The following is a 22,811-nucleotide window of genomic DNA, read 5'->3' on the forward strand; positions in this document are numbered from 1 at the left end:
AATGAACAAAAGGGAAAAAAAGGCTTTACAAACTGCTACTTCTGCAGCCAGCGTTCCCAGCTGTCTCGAGTGTCCTTAAAGGACATCAAAGATCTCCTTGCCTCTGTTAAAAGCATCTTTGGAGAGCTGTGGAGCCCCTGGGAGCAGGCAGCGTGTGGGGCTGGGCAATTCCTACCCACCCCAGAGTGGCACTGGCACTGCTCCTGCACCAGCACCAGTGCTGCTGTGGCACTGGCACTGCTGTGGCACCCCACCAGAGATCAGCTGTGCTGCCCCGAGTAGTCCAAGGTCAGTCCAGATGCCTGCGCTTCTCTGAAAGGAGAGCACCAAAATCACACGGGAGCAGCCAAGAGCCAGGAGCGGGATGGTCACGCTGCTTCAGGGGCTCACTGGTCTTTAGGAAACAAAACTCACCAGGTCACGGCTGTACAGAACAGGGCAGATGCCAGATAGTCCTGAAAAAAACAAAACCCGATGTTTTTCTACCTTCCACCCAGGCAGAGGCTGGACAGGGGGTGAACAAGGACCCTAGATACCAGAGAAGAAAAGGGATGGACACAGGCAGAGCTGTATGCTGGTTTTAATGTTCCTAAGAACTAGGAAACAGAAATCAAAAATAGACTTTGCTCTTCTTGATAAAAGTAATAAAATGGTTAGCGGTGTTAAATTAATCCTTACAAAACAAAACCCAAGGAGGTTAAATAAAGCCCAGAGGCTTCGCATAAAAACCACAACGACTACAAAACAGCTGCAAAGACGTCTTTACACACCAAAGAAACTCCTCTCCTCTGCTCCTTTCCTCTCCAGGACACAGTGTCGGCAAACACGGGACTCACACATGGGAAAAGAACACGGATGCGATGGGAGCAGCCCCGCCAGGAGCGTGGGCGCCACGGACAGAACTATTTACACTATGGACACGGAGCCGTGCTGGGGCCGGTCCGGCCGCAGGAGCCCCCGGGCTCTGCCCGTCCCTCTCCTGCCGGGGCCCCTCCGGCCGCGGCGCTCAGCGCCCAGCACTCGCGCTTGCCATCCGTCCCTCCATCTGTCCCACCGTCCTTCCGCCCAGCTCTGGCTGCCCCTTCCCTCTGCGCTCCGGCGTCGCGGGGCTGCCGCTCCTCCTGCTGCGCCACACTGGGCTCCCTTGCCCCCGGCGAGGGCCGCGGCTGAGCCTCCTCTCCCATGGGCGGCCGGGCGCTCCCGGCTTCTGGGGGTCGGCGTGCAGTTCACAGAGAGCAGGTGCCGTGGAGCTGCTGCGCAGGAGTCCCGGGCCGGTGCTGCACACTCAGCAGTCTCTGCTGCCCCGGCCAGCCCCGGGGCTGCCGGCACCTCCCCTGCTGCCTCGCACCTCTGCCTTAGTTGGGATTAGTCTCTCGGCTGCTGCTCTGCTCTCGGCCCAGCTCCCGTTCTTTGTCCGCTGTGGAGGAGGACGAGGAGGAGGAGGACGAGGAGGAGGAAGACGAGGAGCTCAGGGTCCGGCCTGAATGCTTGTAGGCTGCAACGAGCTCCTGCAGCCGCTCTGGCGTGGGCTCCCACTTGGCAAAGCCGGCGCTGTTTTGCAGGAAGAGGACGGCTGTGTTGTGCACAGCCTTGTAGTACATCTCCTCTCTGCAAGGGAAGAGCACAGGCATCAGCACCTCCCCTGGCCCCCAGCACTGGACACCTGCTCCTCCTCTTCCTGCCTGCCATCCTTAGGACAAGTGTTTGCCCCTGTCCTTTCTCTCATTATTCTGAGGAAAAGTGGAGGCACAGTGCAGCCTCTGGCAGTTCTGAGTACGGCAGAGGCTCCTGAGCTTTCAGAGGGAAGCACTCATGCTGCAGAGCCCCACTGCTCTCTGCCAGCATGTGCTGGGACCTCGCTGTCCCTGCCAAAGGGACTCAGCACAGTGAGTCATCAGTCCTAACCAGGTAAGGAGAACTTCAGTTTTCATGCACTTGTTGCTTAAACAAGTTGTTGCTCAAACTTGTTGCCTCAGCAGCAGAGCAGTCTGCCCCACTGGGGACTGAGCCCCCACTGCCCCTTGCCTCTGCTCCCCACAGTGACACCCAGCTGCTGTGGCTCAGCCGGCTCACAGGTCCAAGGGCTGGCAGAGGAACACGGATCAGCACCACAGGTGTGACCTGTTCCGGCTGTACTCGTGCCCAAGGCACACATCTCTCACAAGCTCTGTTAGCAGTCATTAAACAGACGTGGAATTCACAATGCTGTCTGCTCATCCTGAACACCCAGGGTGATGATGCGCTGCATTTGTCCTTGCCTGCTCCCTGCTTCCCACTGATCTCAGCTTGGGAGAGGATATTTCTGTCACACAGCTTCAGAGCCGTGTTCCCAGAAGGATCTGAGAACAAAGCCTACTTTTTGCAGACGTGCTGGGACCCGCTGCGATACTCGTGATCGAAGGCCGGCAGGATGAGCTGGTGCCGCTTGAACTTGCTCTGCTCCATGCGGGTCAGGGCCGGCGTGGGGGGGTCCCGCCACTCAGGGATGAAGACAATGAAGGAGAGCGGCTCGCTGGAGCTCTCCAGCAGTTTCTAGTGCAACAAGGAAAGGAACAATCTTAGCACTGGCTGAGCAATGACGTGTCTGAACAAGCCCTAAGGAAAGGAAACGCTTCTGCTTCCAGAGTGGAGCCGCAGCCATCACCGTCCTCTGCCCCTGCCCTCAGCCCCGCCACGGGGAGCACAGGATGGATGGCACAACTCCATCCCAAACCACCTCACCAGTGAGCAGACGTACCTCAAAGTGAGAGACCATGGCATCCATCAGCTCCTCACAGAATGGCGGATTTGCCTCAAAAGAGCCACTTATAGGGAAGAAATCCAGGCATGGGCTGGAGAAAGAGGCAAAGATCCCTATCAGTCCGACCTGAGTCATCCATGGGCACACACTCACACAGACACACAGCAAGGGAATGTAAGACTCACCCCCTGGATCCAAAATACCCGTCTGTGTCCAAGAAGGCCGAACAGTACTGTTTAAAATAGCAATTCAGGGGCGAGGCAAAGCATTCAAAACTCACTCCAAAGAGCTTGTGGAGGGCTTCGAAGATGTGCACGGGAAGTGCCCCTTGCAGACCAGTCCCTTCGTACAGCCCCACACCGAACATCATCTGAGGAGAGCAAACCCCAGTGAGCTGTGCCTGCACTCGCTGTTCCTGCTGCTCCCTTCACTGACCACGGACCCAGAGCCACACATCCATGCACCCCTCCTCTAGGTACGCAGGGCCCCCTCATCCTTTCTCAAATTCATGTAGGTCCCTGCATGTACCCAAGAATGCTCTTCAGAGACTTCCTCCAACTTTGGCCCCACGGAACCATCATTTTTCTTTTGTACCCCTATGAGCCTTCAGTTGCCCCTCAGAGTCAAGAGCTATTGAAGGTTTCCTTCACAAAAATCTTTACCCTCATATCAAGACTACAACCACTCCCCAGACCATACTCCTACCTCAGCACAGCTGGAAGCAGACAACAGACCTAGTTTAAACCCTGTCTTGCTCCAGGCTCCCAGAGCCATGTCCCTTCCCCAGAGCAACAACAAGTTCAGCTCCCAGTGCTGTGTCACCACAGCTGTGGTGAGACTTTACCTGATATCGACGGAGAAGGCACCAAACCCTGGGCAGGAACTTTTCAAAGCCCGAGTCGTCGATGCAGCTGTACCGATAGAGAAGCCACTGGAAGAGAAAGCCCAGCCACTGAACACACCAGGAACAGACAAGGAATGGGATACACACATGTTGTGACAAGGAGAGGGATGCTGAGGAGCAGGTGGGCTCTGCAGGGAGGTGTGTCAGCACATCTGCTGTCACTGTGTGAGCCACCAGCTCATCACCAGCATGAATGAACCACCACACCAGCACATGTCTCTCAGCAAAGGCTGCCTTGCTGCGAGTATACAACATTCTGGCTGCACAGCACGTATCCAGAGCACACACCCAACAGCCGGGAAATACTCCCAGCAGGAGCCTAATCCCGACTAAGGTGAGAGCAGCTGCCCCCTTCCCTGTGGCAGCGTCTGACAGCTCTGTGGGGTCAGCTGGCCATCCTCTGCCCTGCCCTGCCCTTGGAGGCTGGTGCCCAGCCCTTACCAGCTTGCTGAAGTAGTTGCGGCTCACTTTGACCATCTCCCCCTTGTACCGCACACACGCCACGTTGTTCTCCATGTGCATCTCCACGCTGGGGAGTGGTGGGGAGGGGATGGCCAGTCTCACGGGGTAACAGTACACCAGCCTGTCCTGGACCTCGGGAGCTTCTACCTCAGCTACAGAGAACAAAGAGAAAGGCAGCCCATGAGAAGCCAAGGGCATTTGGGACCAATCTTCCTTCCACCTCAAACACACAGTGACCCCAATAAGGCTAAAGAGCAGGGTGGTCCTCCCAAAAAACACTGTGGTGGTCCCTTGCAGATCTCGTAGGCAGCTACCTAGGTTCAGTGCTGATTCCCCAAATTAATTCCATCTCCCACTGCCAGAGCACAGAGAAGACCCACTTCATAGCATTTTCTCCATCTCTAACCCAGCAGAGCTGCAGATAGCACACAGCCACCCCAGCATCCTGAGGCATGTTCCAGAAACACAAACACTCTCTCTGCTGCTACTGTTTCTATTTCAGTTTGCCCCAAAGTCATCCAACACACAGTAAAAATTCCAAGGCTGCCAAAATGCAGAAGGCAAAGGAATCTCCCTGCACCTTGTGGTTACCCATTGCCTCGGCATCAGGGAGAGCTCACAGGAGAGGTCAGCTGGAAGGAATCCCTGACTCAGCGAGGTTAGAAGACAAGCAGCAAAAACAATGGCAAAAGGCAGACATTGGGACCTGAAGGGAGTCTGAGGAGGGCCAGGACTCAAAAGGGAAAAGGACTACAAACAGTGGTGATGAAAGAAGTGGGGCCCATGGAGGAAGGAACAGGTGACTAGAGGCAAAAATACAGACATGAATTAGGAAGGAAGAGCAGAGAAAAGATCAAGGAACGTGACCTCTCTGCCAGGAAAGGGTGCACAGTGACATGCTGGGAGGCACAGGGGAGCACACGGTGCTCAGAACACAAGAAATGTGACAAATGAGAATACACAGAGAACACTTGGTGTTAGGAAGGGGATGTCAGCTGTCCCCAGGAATTCATGAAGCAGCAGAGCGAAAAGTAACGGTCCAGGGAAATGAACAAATGCCCTGTTCAGTGTGACCAGCTCCTAACAAGCTACTTCATGCTGGCAAATCACACGTTGATGGTATTTGATGTTACAGGCAGTCACAGCAACTGATGGAAGACAGTCTGTCACTGCACGGGCACTGCGTGACTGCCAGCTGAAGCCTATGCTGGACGGGCTGTTTCTGACTTTGAAATCCCACCCTGTGGATGCAGAGCTGCCCTCCCAACAGGTGACACTCTGAACGAGGACAGACCACAGCACGAGGCCTTCAGCTGCAGTGCTGTACCCCTACAGATCTTCAGAGTTGGCTGCGTACCAGAGATATTGTTCTCTTTGAGTATGGCAAGATGCTTCTCCCGGATCCGCTTGACGTATTCCAGGGATATGTAGTAAATCTTACTACAGATGCCTTCCACGGAGTCCTTGGCTGCAGCAGACACGTGGGGCCCACACTGTTTGCGTAAGTGCTCCAGGCGGTCCTGCGGAACCAGAGAACCAGAGTCCCTCACACGGCCACCACCGACTCCCCAGGGGCACTCAGCGACTCCGGGCTGCCCTCCCTTGGCACGCAGCAAAGGGAAGCAATGGCAGCTGTCTCCAGAAGGACCTGTACCTGTCCCCATGTGCCCCCTCCCCAGCTCCCTGCAGGACACTGACCATGTAGTCCTCCTTGGAGGCGGAATGGTCCCGTCGCAGCCAGCTGAATGTGTCCTCCACGTTCCACTTCACCACCTTCCTGCTGTCTGGGGAAGCACTCCTGCAAAAATAGAGGCAAAATGTAACCCACGGCTGCACAGCAAGGTATTCCACCCCCCTGCAACATTTTCTGTCAGTGTTGAATGTGGCCACAGCCACTTGATCAAGGCCCTGCCCTGTCACCTCCCTCCAGTTCTCCTTTAGAAAGTGCTTCCAGATGTTTACATTACTAGAGACTGCCACGCTCTCTCCAAAACTCAGTGTAGCTGGCTGCTGTCCTCTCTGCAACAGGAGAGGCCCACAAAACTTTTATCTGTCATGGCAATGGTCCATTTTGATATTGCCTTTAATTTTCAAATATTGCTAGGAGCTTGCGACTCTAAGAAAACTACCCTGTTAACAAGGTTTTTCTTTTGCCCCATAAAGTTCTCCCCACAGTCTTCCTCAATTCTGTCCTGTGGCAGAACTGGCCACAAAAACCCCACCTGGTATACAAAATGCCACTCTGAGCTTGTTGCTCTGTAACAGCAGTGAGTGCTCAAGCACTCCTGTTTTTATCTCAGGGATGACAGATGACTTCACTGACTCTCACCTGTCTCCACACACATTTTGGCTTCTCAGCATTACATTTTACAGTAATGTCACTATCAAAAGATGCCTCCAACACTACTGCTTTTCTTCTATATGTTCTTAACATTGCTTTTCCTCAATAAAATTGTGACTAGCACTGCACAAGGCAGGACGAGCAGCCCCTATAATCCTTTTCTCTTTTCTGAACGTGACAGCACTGCAAAAGGAGCTCCCACCTGGATTCAATCAGGCGTTTCGCAGCCTCGGCATACTTGAAGAGCAGTCTCTTGGCTTCCTCACGGAACTTGATTCTGGATAACCTGAGGTAAATTAAATTCATATGCATCAGTCTCACAAAGGCATGGAGGCCAGGTCCAGTTCCTTGGTTTTCCACTACCAGCATTCCACCGCTTCATCAGCCAAAGGGAAGCACCACAGCACAGAACCATGGCAGGTAAATCACCAGGCCAGACCAACACAGAACAATCCCAGTAGGGTGCCCTGTCTGTGAATGGTACCTGATGGGAATGTCATTCATGATCTCTCTGAACATGGAAGGAGACACTACTGGCTCGCAGTCACTCGGTAAAAGAGGATCTGTCCCTTTATCAACCACCTTCCTCTCCAACATCCAGCGATTAAAGGACTCCCTTGGGGGGTCAATCCCTGGAGACACACAGAGAAAGAGTTTAATCAAAACAATACAGAGATGCCCAGAAGCTCTGGTAAGGATCATCACACAGAGTTCAGCCTAATCAGTTCACAACCAACAATGTCACAGAGTACAACTATCATGAAAAGAGACCACAGGGACAAGACAGGCATAAGCCAAAAAGAAGATCACCACAGCATGGCAAGACTGAGAAGGAAATCAGGGAACCCAACAGAAACTCACCCTCTCTCTGCTGGCAGAGCTCACGGTAATGCTGCCGCAGCTTGAGAATAAGCTGGGACCGAAGCAGCTCCACCTCAGGGTGTGGAGAAAGCACTTCTGACGGTGCCCTCTGCTTAATCACTGCGTTTGTCTGAATATCCAGGTCCCAATATACTCTGTGGCAGAAGCAAATGTCATCAGGATGGCTAGATCATTGGCTGATTATCAAATATTACTCCTAAAGATGCTTCCTTGGGCTGTTTCACCAGTCAGGAAAACAAACTATCAAGACTCCTGGCAAAGATATAGGGGTGTGTTATATACCCCAGGTTCTTCTCCAAAGATATCTGAAAACCTGTGCGTCTCTAATCCTCCACGGAGAAAGGAACAGAAGACAAATGGAGACAACTCACTCAGTTGGTCGTAGAAGAGCTGCCTGCTGTTTGTCTTCAGGTGAAACACACCATGCCTTCAAAACAGAGGTTCCTGGAATACTGGGAGAGCTGGGGACTGGCTGAGCAGCTTGGTTCCCAGGGACATCAGTCTGTGTGTGTGAAAGATGAATTACTGCACCACAGACACAGGTAAAAGGAAAGTAGCCTGATAAACCAAACAGTGCTGTACCAGAACACCACGCAGGAGACCCCCGAGAGCTCTCCAGCCCCCCTTGGTTTCGGGTTACACACATTTGTTTCACAGCACCAGACCCACCTTAGGCTTCTTCACACTGTTGCCACTTGGTGGAACCTCCTCCGAGAACCTCCTCTTCCTCTGCTTGCTCTCCACAGAGGTATCTGCCACCCCACCTTCCAGTGGCATTGGAGCCGCATTCAATCCCAGAGGATCTGACTGTGGGAGTCCAAACAACAGCAGCACACGTCAGCTCCCCCGCTGCCACTGCAGCGTCCCAAACAAAGGCAGTAAGCCCTGAACTTCCCATTGCACTGCTCCCAGCTCCCACGTGGATGGAAATAAGGACACCACTATTCACACCAGCACAAAGCTAAAAGATTCTCCTCTAGACCTGTGTCTGCATGCTTTTTTAAAAGACTTGGATGAGAAAAATGCACCACAACTCCCCCACCTGAGTGTTCTTTCAGCATTGCACACCTGGAACAGCACCACCTGAGGGTGCACCTGAAGGAGGAACATTTTGCCAAAACCATGCTTCAGAGCGAGGAGCTCTGAAGGCACAAAAGACCCTCCCACATCTGTAATCTGAAGTCCACAGACCATGAGCCCTGCTCCTGCAGAACATGCCAGTGCTGGCGCAGCCCCCCAAGGTGAGTGTGCACTTACGATGACATCGTGCTGTCCCAGCACAGGCATTTCCCACAGAGACTGGTTCGTGAAGCGATTGAAGTAGTAGGGGCGGTTCTCCCGCTTGCTCCAGCACTTCTCCCAGCCAGCCTGCACCAGCTCATCTGAGAGGACAGAGGGAGTCAGGAGAGGAGCATCCTGCACGACAGCCCTGCCCTGCAGGTCCCAGCTCTGTCACAGCACACACACAACACACATCGTTCCCAGCCTCCCTTGGCGGCCCCGCTCTGCCCCCCTTCCTGCTCCCAGGGCCCTGCAGAATTCCCAAGGGCAGTCCGTACCTGGCAGGTCCTGTACCAGGCGCATGGGTTTGGGGGAGCTGGGCTGGTTCTGGTTGGAGGTGCCAGGTGAGTGACTCATGAGAGACGCTTCCTCCGCAGGGCTTCTGTGATTCTCATTGGCCATTTCTCAGCAACCACACTAGAAAAAACAGACATAACATGCAGAATTATAGCAGGAATGATCCCAGATCCACTTGGCTGTAGCACTACAAGTTCATTCTGACAATAAAACAAGGATTGAACCAGTACACACAAACAGCACCTCAGCCCTGAAAAGCACCTGTTATCCTGGACACAACCATCTATGAGGAGTGCTGAGTGTTAAATGGGGCCAGCCAGGGTGTTCTTCAGGCCAGCATTCAAAATATTCACTTTTCAGCTAAGTCCCTCCTAAGAGTGGAGCATCAGGACTGAGAGTATAAAAAATAACATACACTCCTCTGTGATTATGTGTCACCTTCTGCCATGCCAATACCACCGGTCATGTCTGATCTGTTATCCTCAGAGACAGTTTAAATCAACACTTACCCACACATAACTGCACATCATTTAAACAAAAGGCTTTAATTAAAAAAAAATTCTGCTACATAAAATAGCCCTGGAGCTTCACTAACAACTTCTGTGGTTCAGAGAACCGCAGGCTGGGCGTTGGGACCTCCCAAATTATTTTCCTCCATATGTCCCAGGCCCACAGTAACTGCTCGGCCTCAGCCAGACTGTTTTGGCCCTTGGTGCTTTTTCATCTGCATAACAACAGTTATGCAAAAGAAGGTCTGTTGGAACAATAAAGCTCCTCTTAATCATAATCTAATGTTGCCAGCTGGAGAGAAACAGCCAGGCTTTTCCTCTCTTAGTCACCACTCTTCCCCCGGGGAAGTTTCTGAAACAGCTCCGCAGATTGCTCCTCTCTGGCAGCCCGAACACACTGGCAATGAACTGGGGGGAAACAAGGCATTTTACGTAATTCCCAGCTACCTCGGATACCAAACTATTCAGGCCTTGGAGACACCCCACAGGACACACCAGCACAGTCAGGGCAGCAGCAAAACAGTGCTGTGCACAGCGTGTTCTTCACCTGAGCACGGCAGTAGCCGGAAGCTGGAGCCGCGTACGGCAGCTCTTCAGTAAAAGCTCTGGATTTCTGTGGGCTAAATCACTCGGATTTAATCACCTTTGCTGCCCTTCCTGTGCATAAAGCCCACTGGCTATTTCAGCAGAGCAGAATGGCAGGAGGCAGCAGCTATCTGTAGCTCCGCTGCCCACAGCACCCGCTGTGGAATCAGCGCTGAGGAACTCAACCCTTTCAGCCCCTCAGAAGATGTTTCCATCCTTCCAGGCAGCGTATGCAAGGAAAGGTGTGGGACGCTGCAGAGTCTGGGTCTCTGCTCAGGAGCAGACAGGTGACAACCCCTGTGCCTGCTGCAGAGCACCGGATGCAATCACAGGCCTTTAACAGCCTCAGCAGGTGAACGTTGTGCAATTTCACACTGAACTCCAACCCCGCCATGCCCTCACAGTCACTTCACAAAGGTGCCAAGGTGAGCCAAACCAGTGGCAGAGCAGTCAGGGTGGCAGCCTGTCAAGCTGTGGGCACAGGGACTACAGGGACCCCAAGGCAGGAGCCTCACCCGGCTGGTGCAGGAATCTCTGAAGGATGTTTAGCCCCTCCTCCTCCTACTCAAACTAAAACCACACGTGCACATGCACCTGCTGCTGTGTCCTGCACGTTGCACAGAGCACACACTGTAGTGAACTGGTATGTACTGGGGGGACCAGGGCTCCCAAAGGGATGGAGGTCAATATACAGACAGCACTGGGCATCGAGCCCTGCCCAGCCCGGATGGCACACACCAGCTCCAGTGACCTGCCAGTGTTTTTCACCACCTATCGCTCAGAAGAGCTGTCAAATAGGGTCACTGGCTCTGCCTTCTCCCATTTATGGATAAACTGGAATGGTGGAAGTAGCCAAGAAGCTTTATCACTTGATCAGTGTTGACGAGTATTAAATCCAAGTACCCTTAAGGTCTGAGAAGAGGAAACAGCCAAACTAACAAGAATCCTGGCAGAAGCAACTCTACTTTTATGTAACTACACTGGGACTTAGACAGTGACAGGGATCCAGAGGAAGCATTTTGTGGTGATTACGGAATGTTTTTATACACCATGGCAATGCATACAGTGCTTCACAGACACGGTACAACACTGTCCCTGCCCAGAGAGCTTACAACCTAGAGCAGCAGCACAACCGGAGACCACAGCGAAGGGTAAGGAGACACAGAGTAAAGAAGTACAGCAAACAGGACCGATATTTGTTTCCATTTCACCGAGGTAGGATTTTGTACAAGACAACAGCAAATGCAGACAAAGGAGAGCAGCGACAGCCCCCCGGGACACCCCCGCTTCTCCCCCATCCCAGAACCGCGGCTGCTCCAGGAGGCTGGGAACCAGGCCACCGCCTCCCCCGTCGGTACCATCCCCTTCCCGAGAGCGGGACCGGGGCGCTGGGGACCGGGACACCGTGTCTGCGCAGAGGAAGCTGCCGGGCAGCTCCCGGGGGCTGCCCTGCCGGCGGCGGAGACGGCACGGAGCTCCTCGGCGCGGCGGGCCGGGACCGGCGGGCGGCCACCGGCGCCCAGCGAGTGCGGAGCGGAGGCGGCGGCGGCGACAACTCTGCAGGCTGGCCGGGAGCGGTCCGGGGGCGCGGCCTAAGCGGGGCGGCGGCCGGCCGGGCGGGTACTTACGGTGGCGGGCTGCCTGGCGGGACGCGTGGCCGTCGCTCCGTGCTCGCCGCTGGCGCGCCGGGGCCGCATCCTCATAGCGGGGCGTCCCGCGCCTGGCCCGCGGGGGCGGCTGCGGAGACAGGAGCCCGTTACGGCGCCGCGGGGAGGGGCCGCGGGGCGCGCAGGCGCGGCGGGGGCACAGCGGGGGCGCAGTGGCGGGAGCGCGGCGGCGGCGGCGGCCGCGCTCTAAGATGGCGGCCGCGGGCCTGCGCCGCCTACCCTCCGCCGCCCGCCCCCCGCCGCCTCCTCCTGCATGGCGGGCCGCGGCCTCGCGGTCGCACCGCTTACCTGGGCGTGAGGCCGGGGGCTGCAGGCACCGGGCACCGCTGCGTCCGCCGCCGCCGCCGCCCCACCTCCGCCTCGCCCGCCCCGCCGCCGCCATCTTGCGCCGGGGCCGCGGGCCGCGGGCTCGGGGCGCATGCGTGAAGCCGAGCCCGCGCTCGGGGGAGCCGCCCGGCGCATGCGCGCTGAGGGAGAGAGGTCGCCCCGCCCGCCCGGCGCCATCTTTGTGGCGGCCCCGCCCCGCAGGGGGCGCGGCCCCGCCCGGGCTGTCCCGGGGCCCCCCCCGGGCCCCACCCGCGCGCCGCGGGCGGTTCCCGGCACCGACAGGGCGCGGCTGCGGCGGTCGCCACCAAAGGGCCTTTGAAGCGCAGCGGCGCCGGGGTGGGGCCGCGGCCGGGCCGGGGGGGCCGCATTGATGTGCGGGCGCGGGGCTTCCGCTACCCGCCGGGCACAGCGGCCGTTCCTCGGCCCGGGCCGGCTCCGCCACCGCTGCTGGGCCCTGAAGGTCCTGGCGGTCCCTCATGGTCCAGGCGGTCCCTCGGGCGCAGCGCTGACGCGTCCTTTCATACTCCGCTGCCGTGGCCGTTCCCCCTCCCGCAGATCCCGGCGGCGGGGCCGCGCTGTGAGGGACGCTGTGCAGCGCTGGCCGGGGTCGCTCCCTTGCCCCGCGGCCGGTGGCTGGTGCTGCTGCGCAGCTTGTGCTGGAGGGTGACACGGGACGGGGAAGGGGGACACGGCTGTCGGGGTGTCCCTGAGGGGCTGCAGGAGCCGAGCCCCCTGCACACCCACCCTGCAGAGTGTCCGTCCTGACGCGGGCTCAGCCCCGATGGCTGGTGCTGGCCCACGGCCCCTGTGGAGACGGGCAGGGGCAGCCGCAGGGCCATCACCCCAGCCACGGTCCCTCTTCTGCACTTTCCCTCTGGGATGTCCCCGCTGGCCAGCTTTCCAAGGGGTTTCCCATCTTCCCATCCCGCTCGGTCTCCACGGAGTCCTGCCCTCTGGTCCGGGAGCACCGGGGTCAGTTTAATGAGTTAATGCTGGCGTAGCAGTTCTGGAGGGGATAAGTGCTGTGTAAGCACTGAGGCTCCCGCGCTGGGCTCCCAGCAGCCCGGTTCTGCTGCCCAGAGCACCGATAACCGCCCCGGACACAAAGGGCCGGCTCAGACTGATCCCTCGGGGGCAGAGGGAACTCTTCGGAGGGACAGTGTCCTCGGAGAGAGGCGGCTTAAGTGGCCGAGGGGGTGGTGAGGGCAGGGGCAGCCCCTCGGCATGGCTCGCCCAGGCAGGATTTTTGGGAAGAAGCCCCAGGCTGAGATGAGAACCGGCCCGTCCTCCCTGTGACGGGTGGGTGGAGCAGGATGGTGACAAGGGCGCTGCAGGGGACTCTCTGCCAGTGCCCCTCACAGTGCTGTGACCCTCGGGCTGCCGGGGAACGCCAGGCAGAGGCACGTCGTGAAGAGCCAGAGCTGCCCGGGTGGTCACAGGGGTCGGGGCAGCGGCCGTGGGGGCAGCACTGAGAGTCCACAGCCTCGGCGGCTTCTCTGCTCAGGCTCATATCAGACATGTACACGAACCAGACCGTGGCAGCACCCCCGGCCCGGGGCCACAGAGCCTGTGCTGGAGCTGGGGGAGCTCAGCACTGGCAGGGGTTTTATAACCACAGATCCTCCCGGCCCCCGTTTGCACGCGTGCCCCTCGCAGGGGGGTGCTGGGCAGGCCCAGGGCTGTGGCTGGGTGTGTGGGACATGCGAGGAGCGGTGGTTTTTTGGGGGGGGAAAGGAGGCTGTGTGGCCAGCCTGGAGCCGGGCGCCCGCGCGAGCCGCTGTCCTGCCGATGCTGGCAGCGAGCCGGGCTCGGCGGGACACGGACCTGCATCCTCCCCGTCCGTCTGTCCCGCTGTCTCCTCCCAGCTGTGGGCCAGCAAGGAGTGGCAACTGGGGGATATATAAAGGCAGGAGAACTCCAGCCAGCTCAAAAGAAACTCCTGGAGCTGGTGGTGTTCTCCCCCTCTCCTGCCTTCACGTGATTCAGCTTCCCTACGCCGGGGAGCCAAAGAAATCCTCGCTGTAAGTACCCGAACTGAGCCGGCATTGTGCGGGGGAACCCCCCCAGCCTCGGGCAGAACAGTGGCTCCGGGGACGGGGGTCAACATCCTCTTCCTTTTATAGAAATGGGGGAAACGCTGTGGGGGAGCCCCGTCCGACCCCACAGCCCCGGGGAGAGGGGTCCCCCATCCTCTCCTTTCACAGACCTGGGGGAAAATGCTGCAGTGGAGCCCTGTCCCATCCCACAGCCTTGCAGGGAGCTCTGCCTGTTGCTGCGGGATGGACGGGCTCCAGCTCCCGTCCCAGCCCAGCCTGGGGGCAGGCGGCACATCTCGGGGGTACAGTGAGGACCGTGGGGCGGCCCCGCGGATGAGGGGTCCCTCCTCTGCGGGGTGCTGGGGCTCCCCGCTGCAGCAGCACGCACGGGGCTGGCCGTGCGGTTTGGGGAGCGGGGTGTGTTCAGGGCGGGGGGACTGCTGGAGTGGGTGTGCCCAGGGGATGTGGGACCCTCGGGCCTCGCAGGGCCAGTGCTGGGGCTTATGCGCAGCACCCTGGGGCAGGGGCTCTGGCAAAGGGGACCTGGGTAGCACTGGGTGGTTTCGGGGGTAACAGTGAAGCCGTGGGGTGTTTCTTGCAGTCATCCCATGCTCCGGGCAGGTTGGGCAGCAGCCACCTCCCTCCCAGGGTGGCCAGGAGCGCCCTGTGTGCCCCGCAGGCCAGCCCGTGCTGACCCCCGCGCACCCTGCCAGGCCAGCCCGTGCTGACCCTGCTCCCTGCCTCCAGGTGTGAGATGGCTGCCGGCAGCTGCCTCCTCCTCCTCCTCCTCCTGCCCTGGCTGGTCACAGCCTCGCACAGCCCCCCCGGCTGCAAGATCCGGATTACTTCCAAGGGGCTGGATTTGGGTAAGGGGCCGGACTTGGGCTGGGATCCCGGGGCCTGGGAAAGAGGGAGGTTGGACACCTGGCTCCTGAGGTCTGCATTTGTGTAGGGCTCTGCCTGCACTGCCCACCCGTGGGGTGGCCAAGGAGGAGTAGGGGGCTGGCGGGGGCGATGCTGCTTGGAGGGCAGCGCAGCCCGGCTGTCCTAGCCCAGGCTCGCTCTGCCTTGCAGTGAAGCAGGAGGGGCTGCGCTTCGTGGAGCAGGAGCTGCAGAACATCACGATTTCAGACCTGCACGGGAAGGAGGGGCAGTTCCACTACAACATCAGCCAGTGAGTGCTGCCCGTGCCCAGGGCTCCCTGGGTCCATTTGTCCATCTGACCATCCCTGTCCCCTCCCCGCAGGGTCAGGGTGACGGACCTGCAGCTGGCATCTTCGGACCTGAACTTCCAGCCCCAGCAGCACCTCGCCTTCAATATCAACAATGCTTCCATCAGCCTGCGCTTCCGCAGGCAACTGCTCTACTGGTTCTTGTGAGCTGCCTCCCCTCCTGCTGCCTGGGCACCAGCTCACCCCACAGCTGTGCCCACTGGGTGCCACGGATGCCTTGCTGCCCTGCAGGTGGCAGGAGCTGTGTGCTCCTCTCATCTGCTTCCCTGGCTTTCAGCTATGACATCGGGTCCATCAATGCCTCTGCGGATGGTGTCCAAATCCACACGGTGCTGCGGCTGGCCAAGGATGAGGCTGGGCGCCCCAAGATCTCCAACATCACCTGCAATGCCTCCATTGCCAGAATGCACGCCGGCTTCTCCGGCACACTCAGGTACACCAGACCCCTCTGCCTGTGCCTGGCTCCCTGACCTCCTTCCTGGGATGCTTCCCCAGCCCAGCTGTGTGCTGGAATGAGGACAGAGCCACAGGGAGGGCAGGCAGTGCAGAGCTGCTCTCATGTCCTGCAGGAAGGTCTACGAGTTCCTGAGCACCTTCATCATCACGGGGATGCGCTACCTCCTCAGCCAGCAGGTAGGGCTGAGTGCAGACAGATGATGGAGCCCAGGGGGCCTTGCCCTGCCTGTGCAGCTTTTCATCCAGTCCTGGGAGCGATTCCCCTCAGCCCAGCTCCTTGCCTTGTAGATCTGCCCGTCCCTGGAGCACGCCAGCCTGGTGCTGCTGAACTCCTTGCTGGACACGGTGCCCGGTGAGTGTTGCCCTAGGGAAGGGACTGGATCCTGCTCACCTTGTGGCAGGCAGGGTTGGGCATCGGGCTGCTGGGCAGCTCTAGGCTTGGTCACGCCAGCACATCTTCCCTGGCAGTGAGGAACTATGTGGATGAACACATCGGGATTGACTACTCCCTCCTGCGGGATCCATCCGTCTCCAGTGACACCCTTGACCTCGACTTCAAGGTGAACACTGGATCCTGCCCTGCTGATCTTTCCCATCCCCGTGGGAATGGCTGTGTCAGCAGGCACACTGGGCTCCATGGAGCAAGCAGGGTGGGCTGCCCCATGGTTGTGGGAATCTCTCCTGCTCTTGGCCCAGGGCATGTTCTTCCCACGGGTGAGAGAGGACCAGGAGCTGGAGAACCACGCAGTGGAGCCGGTGATCAAGGAGACTGAACGCATGGTCTATGTTGCCTTCTCCGAGTACTTCTTCGACTCAGCTATGCTCGCGTACTTCCAGGCGGGAGTGCTGAACATTGAGCTCCAGGGGGAGAAGGTAAGGAGCGCCGGACACTTGGCTGTGCACAGGCAGGAGGGAGGGCTGGGCTGTGCCGCAGAGCAGAGGAGGTGCAGTTTAGAGAGCAGCTCTGCTGGGACCCACAGCAGCGCCTCACTTCCCCTCTGGTGGTCTGTTCTCCCCGCAGGTGCCCAAGGACCTGGAGGTTTTGCTGAGAGCCACCTTCTTCGGGACCATCTTCATGCTGGTGAGGAGCCCCCGCATGGGGCGGAAGGCACGGGAGAGCCTGGGGGCAGGGCACAGCCCTGCCCTGCTCCCTGCCTCCAGCTCACCTACCCTCCCCAGAGCCCCTCCGTGGATGCTCCGCTACGGCTGGTGCTGCAGGTCTCAGCTCCCCCTCGCTGCACCATCAAACCCTTGGGCACCTCCGTCTCCGTCTCTGCCTTCCTGAACATCTCACTGGTGCCTCCGGACCGCCCGCCCGTCCAGCTCTCCAGCATGACTGTGGTGAGGGGGAGGCCAGGGCTCTTTGTGAGGCCACCCTGGTGCACGCAGGAGGAGCATGCACCATCCTGTGTGGGAAGGCACCGGTATCCCAGAACAGAGGGACACTGGGCTGGCCTGGCTGTCCCTCTGCCTGCTGTGAGTCAGCCCTCCTTCTCCCCAGGAAACCAAGCTGAGTGCCAAGGTGTTTCTGCAAGGGAAGGCGCTGCGTGTGCAGCTGGACCTGCGACGGTACGTCTGGGGTCCCGTGGGGGCATGGGGACGGTCCTGTCTGCACCCCACTCACGGCTGCTTCCTCCCCTCCAGGTTTCGCATCTACTCCAAGCAGTCAGCGCTGGAGTCACTGGCGGTGAGCGCATGGTGATGGCCTGGGGACCCTTCCAACCAGCCACAGTGTACGGTGGGCTGGGGAGGTGCTGCCCACCCAGGACTCCCACTTGCAGTCCTCCCCACCCTGGCTGGCAGCTCTGCCTCTGCACTGACCTCAGCTCCTCTCCCGCAGCTGTTCTCCCTGCAAGCCCCACTGAAGACCCTCCTGCAGTTGACCATCATGCCAATCCTTAATGGTAGGCATCGCTGCTCCTGTGCAGCTGGGTTGGGCAGGGGCTCAGAGGGGCTCAGTCTCACCCTGTCTCTCCCTCCCTGCAGAGAGGACAAAGAAGGGAGTGCAGATTCCCCTGCCTGAAGGCATGGACTTCACCAGGGAGGTGGTCACCAACCACGCGGTACGTGGCAAGATGAGACAGCCCAGGCCCCCACACCCTGCTGGGCAAGGGACCGTCACCCCCAGCTTCACACTGACCTTCTTCCCCCCACAGGGATTCCTCACAGTGGGAGCTGATCTCCACTTCTCCAAGGGGCTGCGGGAGGTGATTGATAAATACCGCCCCGTGCCCACCGCCGCTGCCTATCCCAGCTCCCAGCCCGCAGAGCCCAGCCTGGACCCCGGCTCACTTTAGCTCTTCTCCCTGGACTGAGGGCAGATCCTGGGCTGGACCCGTAGACTGTAGGTAGGAAGCAGCTTCCCTGGTACCACTGGCACATCCTCAGGGTGCCCATGCCCTGGTGGGATGCAGCAAGGTGGAGAGAGATGCTCTGGGAAACCCTGCTGCACCCGTTCTCATTACACTAATAAACCACCCGCCTCCAAATGCACGGCCCTGTTGTTTGGAGGATGTGCCCATGTGGATGTGCCCATGTGGGACACACGGCATGGAGATGGGAAGGAGGCAGCCAGCACTGCTGCCCAGCTCAGGTCCTTGGGAACAAACGGAGCTCAGAGTAGTGCCAGAGAGCTCAGAGTAACTGTCCTGCTGCTGCTCAGGCAGTTCACTTGTTTCAAGCTGCAGGGACTCCTGCAGAGGGGGTCAAGCCCAGAGCTCCCTGGCACAGGGTGTTGGCACTCACTGGTACTCCTCAGCAGAGGAAGCTAAGCAGGGGCTGGCACAGGGGTGTGAGGAGGAGCAGAACCACCTCGGTCAGAGAGTTTATTGCAAGTTCCTGAAGCACTGTGTGCCCTGGCAGTGGGATTGTTGTGGTTGTGGTGGTTGAGCCTCCTTCCGTGGGAGCAGGGTGGAAGGAGCAGGGCCCAGCCATCCACCACTGCTGCTCCTCAGAGCCTGCCCAGGCTGTGTGTGCAGGGCCAAGGGGACATGCCAGGACTGCTCCCTGCCTGGGAGGGTAGCAGCTGCTGCTGGAGACAGGGGGGAGGCAAGACAGGAAGCCACAAGCGAGGAGGCAGCTGCAGCAGGTACATGACTCCTCTCCCATCAAGGACAGAGCCCTCAGGATTCAATTCCATGCCCCCCACCCACAGCAGGCAGCCCTGTCCAGCTGGGAGGAAGGCTGCAGGTGTGACAGGTCTGTGGTGTAGCCGAGCAGCAGCGAGGACTGGGCTGTGCGAGGTGCCGGCAGTGAGGGCAGTGGGGTGGTGAGGGCAGCCGGCACACCAGGCGCTGCCCCCACAGCTCCTAGTAAGGCTGGTTCTTAATGAAGCGGCAGAACATGGTGAAGGCAGCGAGCGGCCGGTCCGTGGGCACCATGTGGCCAGCTCCCTGCAGGAAAGGGGCAGCAGCAGTCAGCATGGCTGTGATGCTTCCACAGTCTAGCCAGCACCACCCCATGCTGACCACAGCCTTGGTGTCCAGCACACCCACCCACAGCCCCATCCCTGGCCCCCAAAGCCCTCAGTCCTACCTTGACAGTGAGGAAGGCGATGTTGGCGAATTCCTTCACAAAGCCCCCGATCTGGTTCTCACCATTTTCAGTGTAGAGCCAGGGCCGTCGAGCCACCTGTACCTGGGAGTGGTGGCAGCACCCTCAATGCCTGGGGCCAGCCCTGCCCACGCTCCCACCGCAGTCAGCCCCAGAACACAGCCTGGAGCCAGGGACTGGCCTGGTCTGGGCCGTGCCCTGCCCATTTACCTTCTGGCATAGGGAGTCCACAAACCACTCATCCCCGAGGAAGTTGCAGGCCATGTCAACGTCCCCGTTGTACACCAGGATCCGGTATTTCTGCAGAGCAGACAGAGGGGGTGAGCCCTTGGCCAGGACACCAACCCCAGCCAGGCAGGAGGCTGGGCTGGCAGAGCCACTCCCAGGGTCCGTGGGCTCCCCCGCACGCACCGTGGTCCCGAGCAGCTTCAGGTACTGCTCGTTCATCTGCATGTACAGGCGCTTGTAGTTGCGGTTCACCTCGAAGCTGCGGAGGAAGTGTTGGCATCATGCAGCTGCTCCTGCTCGTGGTAGTCCCTGCCCGCCCACAGCTCTCTCACCTGCACACCTGCCACTCCGGGGCCTCGGGGGAGATATGCAGAGCCTTCCGCACCTCCGGGGAGTTCAGATACATGCTGGGGGCTGTGGAGTTGGTACAGGGCGGGTCCATACGGACCTTCCTCCGGGCTACTGGCATCCGGAACAGGTTCTGGGAGAGTCAGGAGAGTCATTGTCACAGCAGCACCACTGGCCAGGCACAGGCTGCTCTCAGCCCAGCAGCACGGGCACCTCGGCTCACCTGCCGCCAGGAGAACCTCAGAGGCATCCGGATGAAGGAGTTGCCCAGGTCGTGTGTGATGAGATAATCACCCTCATACCTGCAGCCAGGATGAGCACAAGGACAGGCTGAAAGCCCTGGGGAAACAATGGCTCAGGGCCCTCCCTGGGCAAGTCCTTGCCAGCAGCCAGACACCATCCACCTGTCCCAGAAGGACCCCCTCCCCAGCCCACTGTGTCCTTCTGCCAGTGGGATCAAAGTGAGCCGGTGCCTGGAGACCCTTTTTCCCTGAGGCCACTCTTACCTCAGACTCCCAGGGACACCTCCGTCACACGGGGCATAAAGGTTATAGATGTTGAGGCCGGACTCCTCTACAATCTGAATCATCTCGCCCATCTGCAAGGAGCCACAAGAAGGGTTTGGGACTCAGCAAGACCCTCTTGAGACTGTGGACCCACCCAGAGCCAGGTGGGTGCTGCTCACAGACACTGACGCTGGGCACGTGTACACGGGCTCCACATCCCCTCACCTTGAGTGTGCAGTTCAGGTTGGAGTTGTCGTGGAAGTTGCACTTCCCCTCGGAGCAGCAGAAGGCCTGAAGGTCCTTCCACAGCCTGTGGGCAGAGACCAGGGCTTGGACCGCACTGCCCAGGCAACAACACCAATGTGTCGGCTGCGCTGCAGCTCCCTGTCCAGCACCCATGTGGCACCTGGCTTGGCCTGGTGCCCTCTGCACCCCACAAATACACACCTGGGAGCTGTCTGGGATGCAGGGCAACCTCCACAGCCTGACTGCTGGACCAGGGCAGGCTGGGAGCCACCCTTGTCCCAGCAACACCAACCCACCAGCCCAAGCCCTGGCCGTTCCCCACTCCTGCTCACACAGGGACGGCACATTGAGCACTCCCCCTGTTCTTACTCGGTCCCCAGCAGCCCGTGGTAATAGGCAAAGTAAACCAGGGAGTTGTCATTGATCTCATAAGATGAGAGGCCGTTTCCCACAGCGATTCCCTGCAAGGCAAGAAGAAAACAACCCTGTTGTGTTCCAGCTCCCCGCGGGGTGGCTGCAGCACAGCGGCCCCAGGCAGGAAGCAGATGTGGCACTGTTTACTCCGCAGAGGGAACAGGGAGGGTCAGGGGTGCCTGAGGACGCTTCCCCAGCAGCAGGGATGAACACGTCCACCAGTAGCCTCTGCCAGCACCCCAGGAGGAGATGAAAGGCTGCAGGGCCAGGCCCGCCCTCCGTCCTGGAGGGGACCCTGCACACTGAATGCACGGCCAGTTCCCACCCTGGCGCTGCTCAAGGGCCCCAGCGAGGCCATGCTGAGCCCTCTGCTCCCCAGCAGAGCCCAGCCACCCACCTTCAAATTGAGACTGGGGTCCTGCATCACCCACTCTGCCAGCGTGGGGATGTAGACCCCCCCATAGCTCTCCCCTGTGAGGAAGAGATCATTCTTGGAGTACTCAGGGAACAGGCGGAGGAAATCCTTCAGCGCCAGGTAGTTGTTGTGAGCAACCTGCAGGGAGGAGGAGGAGGCAGGGTCAGGTGGTGAGGCTGGATCGGGGCAGGGCCTTCCCAGCACGCCAGTCACTCGCCTCTGTGTCATTTGTGCCGTACTTCTTGTCATCGGAGTATGAGAAGCCGACGCCAGCGGGAGACTCCAGGTAGAGGATGTTGGCAATCTGCGAGGACAGCAGAGGAGCCGGCGATCAGGGGACACCCTCCTCTGGCTCAGCGAAGCCGAGGGCCGCTGGCCTCACCCACGGCAGCCCGGCCTGCCCCAGGGCTGTGCTGGGGTGGCCACATTCCTGTGCTGCTCAGCAGACTGGAGAAGAGGGTGTGTAGGACAGGGCGGGTAGCAGGAGGTTTGGCTCCACAGAGAGGGCAGGAGGAACTGGCTCAGGGCCACCCCATCCGGCAGCCACGGAGAGTGGCAGCGCCTGTGCCCGTACCTTGTTCCAGGCGTACTCGTTGTACTTCAGCGTCACCCCATCGGGCTGGATCTGGGGAAGCAGAAGGTGGTGACCCATGGGCTAAGCCAGGCTGGGGACAGCAGGATGGCTCATGCCATGCATCCGGTTATTCCCTGTGCTCCCGAGCCACAGGACAGCAGTGACTACTAACCAGGAAGGGGCCATGCTCCTTGAGGAAGCCTTCCATGGAGCTGCAGCCGGGACCCCCGTTGAGCCACAACACCAGGGGGCTGCCCTGGGGGTTGCTCTGGGCCTCCACGAACCTGCGGACACGCAGCCGTCAGTGCCCAGTGCCGGCTGATCCCCTCCCAGTGCCAGGCACAGCCCCACGTACCAGTAGTGCAGGTGCTTGCCCGGCCCGGCGCAGAGGTAGCCCGAGAAGTGGCGGAAGGAGGGCTGCTTGGGCAGCCCGGCCAGGTACGTCACCTCGTGTTCCGGCGGGGCGGCCCGGCCCAGCCCCAGCAGCAGCAGCAGCACCGACGACAACAGCAGCAGCGGCCCCATCTGCGGCGGGCGGGAGGCGCGGTCAGGGCGCTGCCGGCCACGAACGGCCGCGGCGGCGCCCCGCGAGCGCCCCGGCACGGCTGCCCCGGGCCTGACCCCCATGCGGGGCTGACTCCCGTGCCCGGCCCGCTCCCCTGGCGCCGGTGGCGGCCCCCCCGTGCCGTGTGCCCCGCTCCCCCCGTGCCCGCTGACCGCGGCCGCTCCCGGCGCGGAGGTCGCAGACTCCGCTCCCGCCGGGCACATGACACGCGCCCATATGACCTGCGGCGCCCACGTGAGCGGGG

General features: G+C 59.7%; 3 protein-coding genes across 3 annotated transcripts; 1 reads left to right on the forward strand and 2 right to left on the reverse strand.

Annotated features, from left to right (window-relative positions):
• Nucleotides 1-563: 563 nt before the first annotated feature.
• On the reverse strand, nt 564-12,097 carry PCIF1 (PDX1 C-terminal inhibiting factor 1). The gene is made up of 17 exons (XM_017822688.1): nt 11,957-12,097; nt 11,630-11,738; nt 8,889-9,027; nt 8,587-8,711; nt 7,999-8,136; nt 7,701-7,831; nt 7,309-7,463; nt 6,932-7,079; nt 6,650-6,733; nt 5,805-5,904; nt 5,464-5,626; nt 4,086-4,258; nt 3,585-3,671; nt 2,926-3,110; nt 2,738-2,831; nt 2,357-2,532; nt 564-1,608 (listed from the first exon to the last, which is right to left on the reverse strand). The coding sequence occupies exons 3-17, from the start codon at nt 9,010-9,012 to the stop codon at nt 1,356-1,358; spliced, it is 2,136 nt and encodes a 711-aa protein (XP_017678177.1). The 5' UTR covers nt 9,013-9,027; nt 11,630-11,738; nt 11,957-12,097; the 3' UTR covers nt 564-1,355.
• Nucleotides 12,098-13,321: 1,224 nt separating this feature from the next.
• On the forward strand, nt 13,322-18,208 carry PLTP (phospholipid transfer protein). Its single transcript, XM_017822689.1, has 16 exons — nt 13,322-14,016; nt 14,779-14,897; nt 15,106-15,205; nt 15,278-15,406; nt 15,541-15,696; nt 15,833-15,896; nt 16,008-16,071; nt 16,188-16,279; nt 16,416-16,592; nt 16,741-16,800; nt 16,899-17,060; nt 17,221-17,288; nt 17,364-17,406; nt 17,560-17,623; nt 17,706-17,782; nt 17,876-18,208. The coding sequence occupies exons 1-16, from the start codon at nt 13,784-13,786 to the stop codon at nt 18,014-18,016; spliced, it is 1,749 nt and encodes a 582-aa protein (XP_017678178.1). The 5' UTR covers nt 13,322-13,783; the 3' UTR covers nt 18,017-18,208.
• A 301-nt stretch (nt 18,209-18,509) lies between these two features.
• On the reverse strand, nt 18,510-22,780 carry CTSA (cathepsin A). Its single transcript, XM_017822690.1, has 15 exons — nt 22,720-22,780; nt 22,358-22,527; nt 22,175-22,286; nt 22,003-22,053; nt 21,646-21,732; nt 21,411-21,566; nt 20,969-21,060; nt 20,579-20,663; nt 20,354-20,445; nt 20,071-20,149; nt 19,832-19,980; nt 19,683-19,758; nt 19,482-19,571; nt 19,254-19,355; nt 18,510-19,111 (listed from the first exon to the last, which is right to left on the reverse strand). Exons 1-15 carry the CDS (start codon nt 22,768-22,770, stop codon nt 19,028-19,030), a joined length of 1,476 nt encoding a protein of 491 aa, XP_017678179.1. The 5' UTR covers nt 22,771-22,780; the 3' UTR covers nt 18,510-19,027.
• Between the last annotated feature and the right edge of the window lie 31 nt (nt 22,781-22,811).

This window comes from Lepidothrix coronata, unplaced genomic scaffold (genome assembly GCF_001604755.1).
Source record: "Lepidothrix coronata isolate B3197 unplaced genomic scaffold, Lepidothrix_coronata-1.0 Scaffold99, whole genome shotgun sequence".
NCBI lineage: Eukaryota > Metazoa > Chordata > Aves > Passeriformes > Pipridae > Lepidothrix > Lepidothrix coronata.

Bases quoted from the DNA above. Each gene is read 5' to 3' on its own strand.
- PCIF1 (XM_017822688.1), bottom strand. From the start codon at position 9,012: ATGGCCAATGAGAATCACAGAAGCCCTGCGGAGGAAGCGTCTCTCATG. The intron at 7,080-7,308 runs GTGAGTTTCTGT...GTGTGTCTCCAG, and splicing joins GCTCTGCCAGCAGAGAGAGG to GGATTGACCCCCCAAGGGAG. The intron at 5,905-6,649 runs GTGGGAGCTCCT...CTATTTTTGCAG, and splicing joins AAACGCCTGATTGAATCCAG to GAGTGCTTCCCCAGACAGCA.
- PLTP (XM_017822689.1), top strand. From the start codon at position 13,784: ATGCTGGCAGCGAGCCGGGCTCGGCGGGACACGGACCTGCATCCTCCC. The intron at 15,206-15,277 runs GTGAGTGCTGCC...CCCTCCCCGCAG, and splicing joins TTCCACTACAACATCAGCCA to GGTCAGGGTGACGGACCTGC. The intron at 16,280-16,415 runs GTGAACACTGGA...CTCTTGGCCCAG, and splicing joins CCCTTGACCTCGACTTCAAG to GGCATGTTCTTCCCACGGGT.
- CTSA (XM_017822690.1), bottom strand. From the start codon at position 22,770: ATGTGCCCGGCGGGAGCGGAGTCTGCGACCTCCGCGCCGGGAGCGGCC. The intron at 22,287-22,357 runs GTACGTGGGGCT...GCGTGTCCGCAG, and splicing joins GGCAAGCACCTGCACTACTG to GTTCGTGGAGGCCCAGAGCA. The intron at 21,567-21,645 runs GCGAGTGACTGG...TCCTCCCTGCAG, and splicing joins ACGGCACAAATGACACAGAG to GTTGCTCACAACAACTACCT.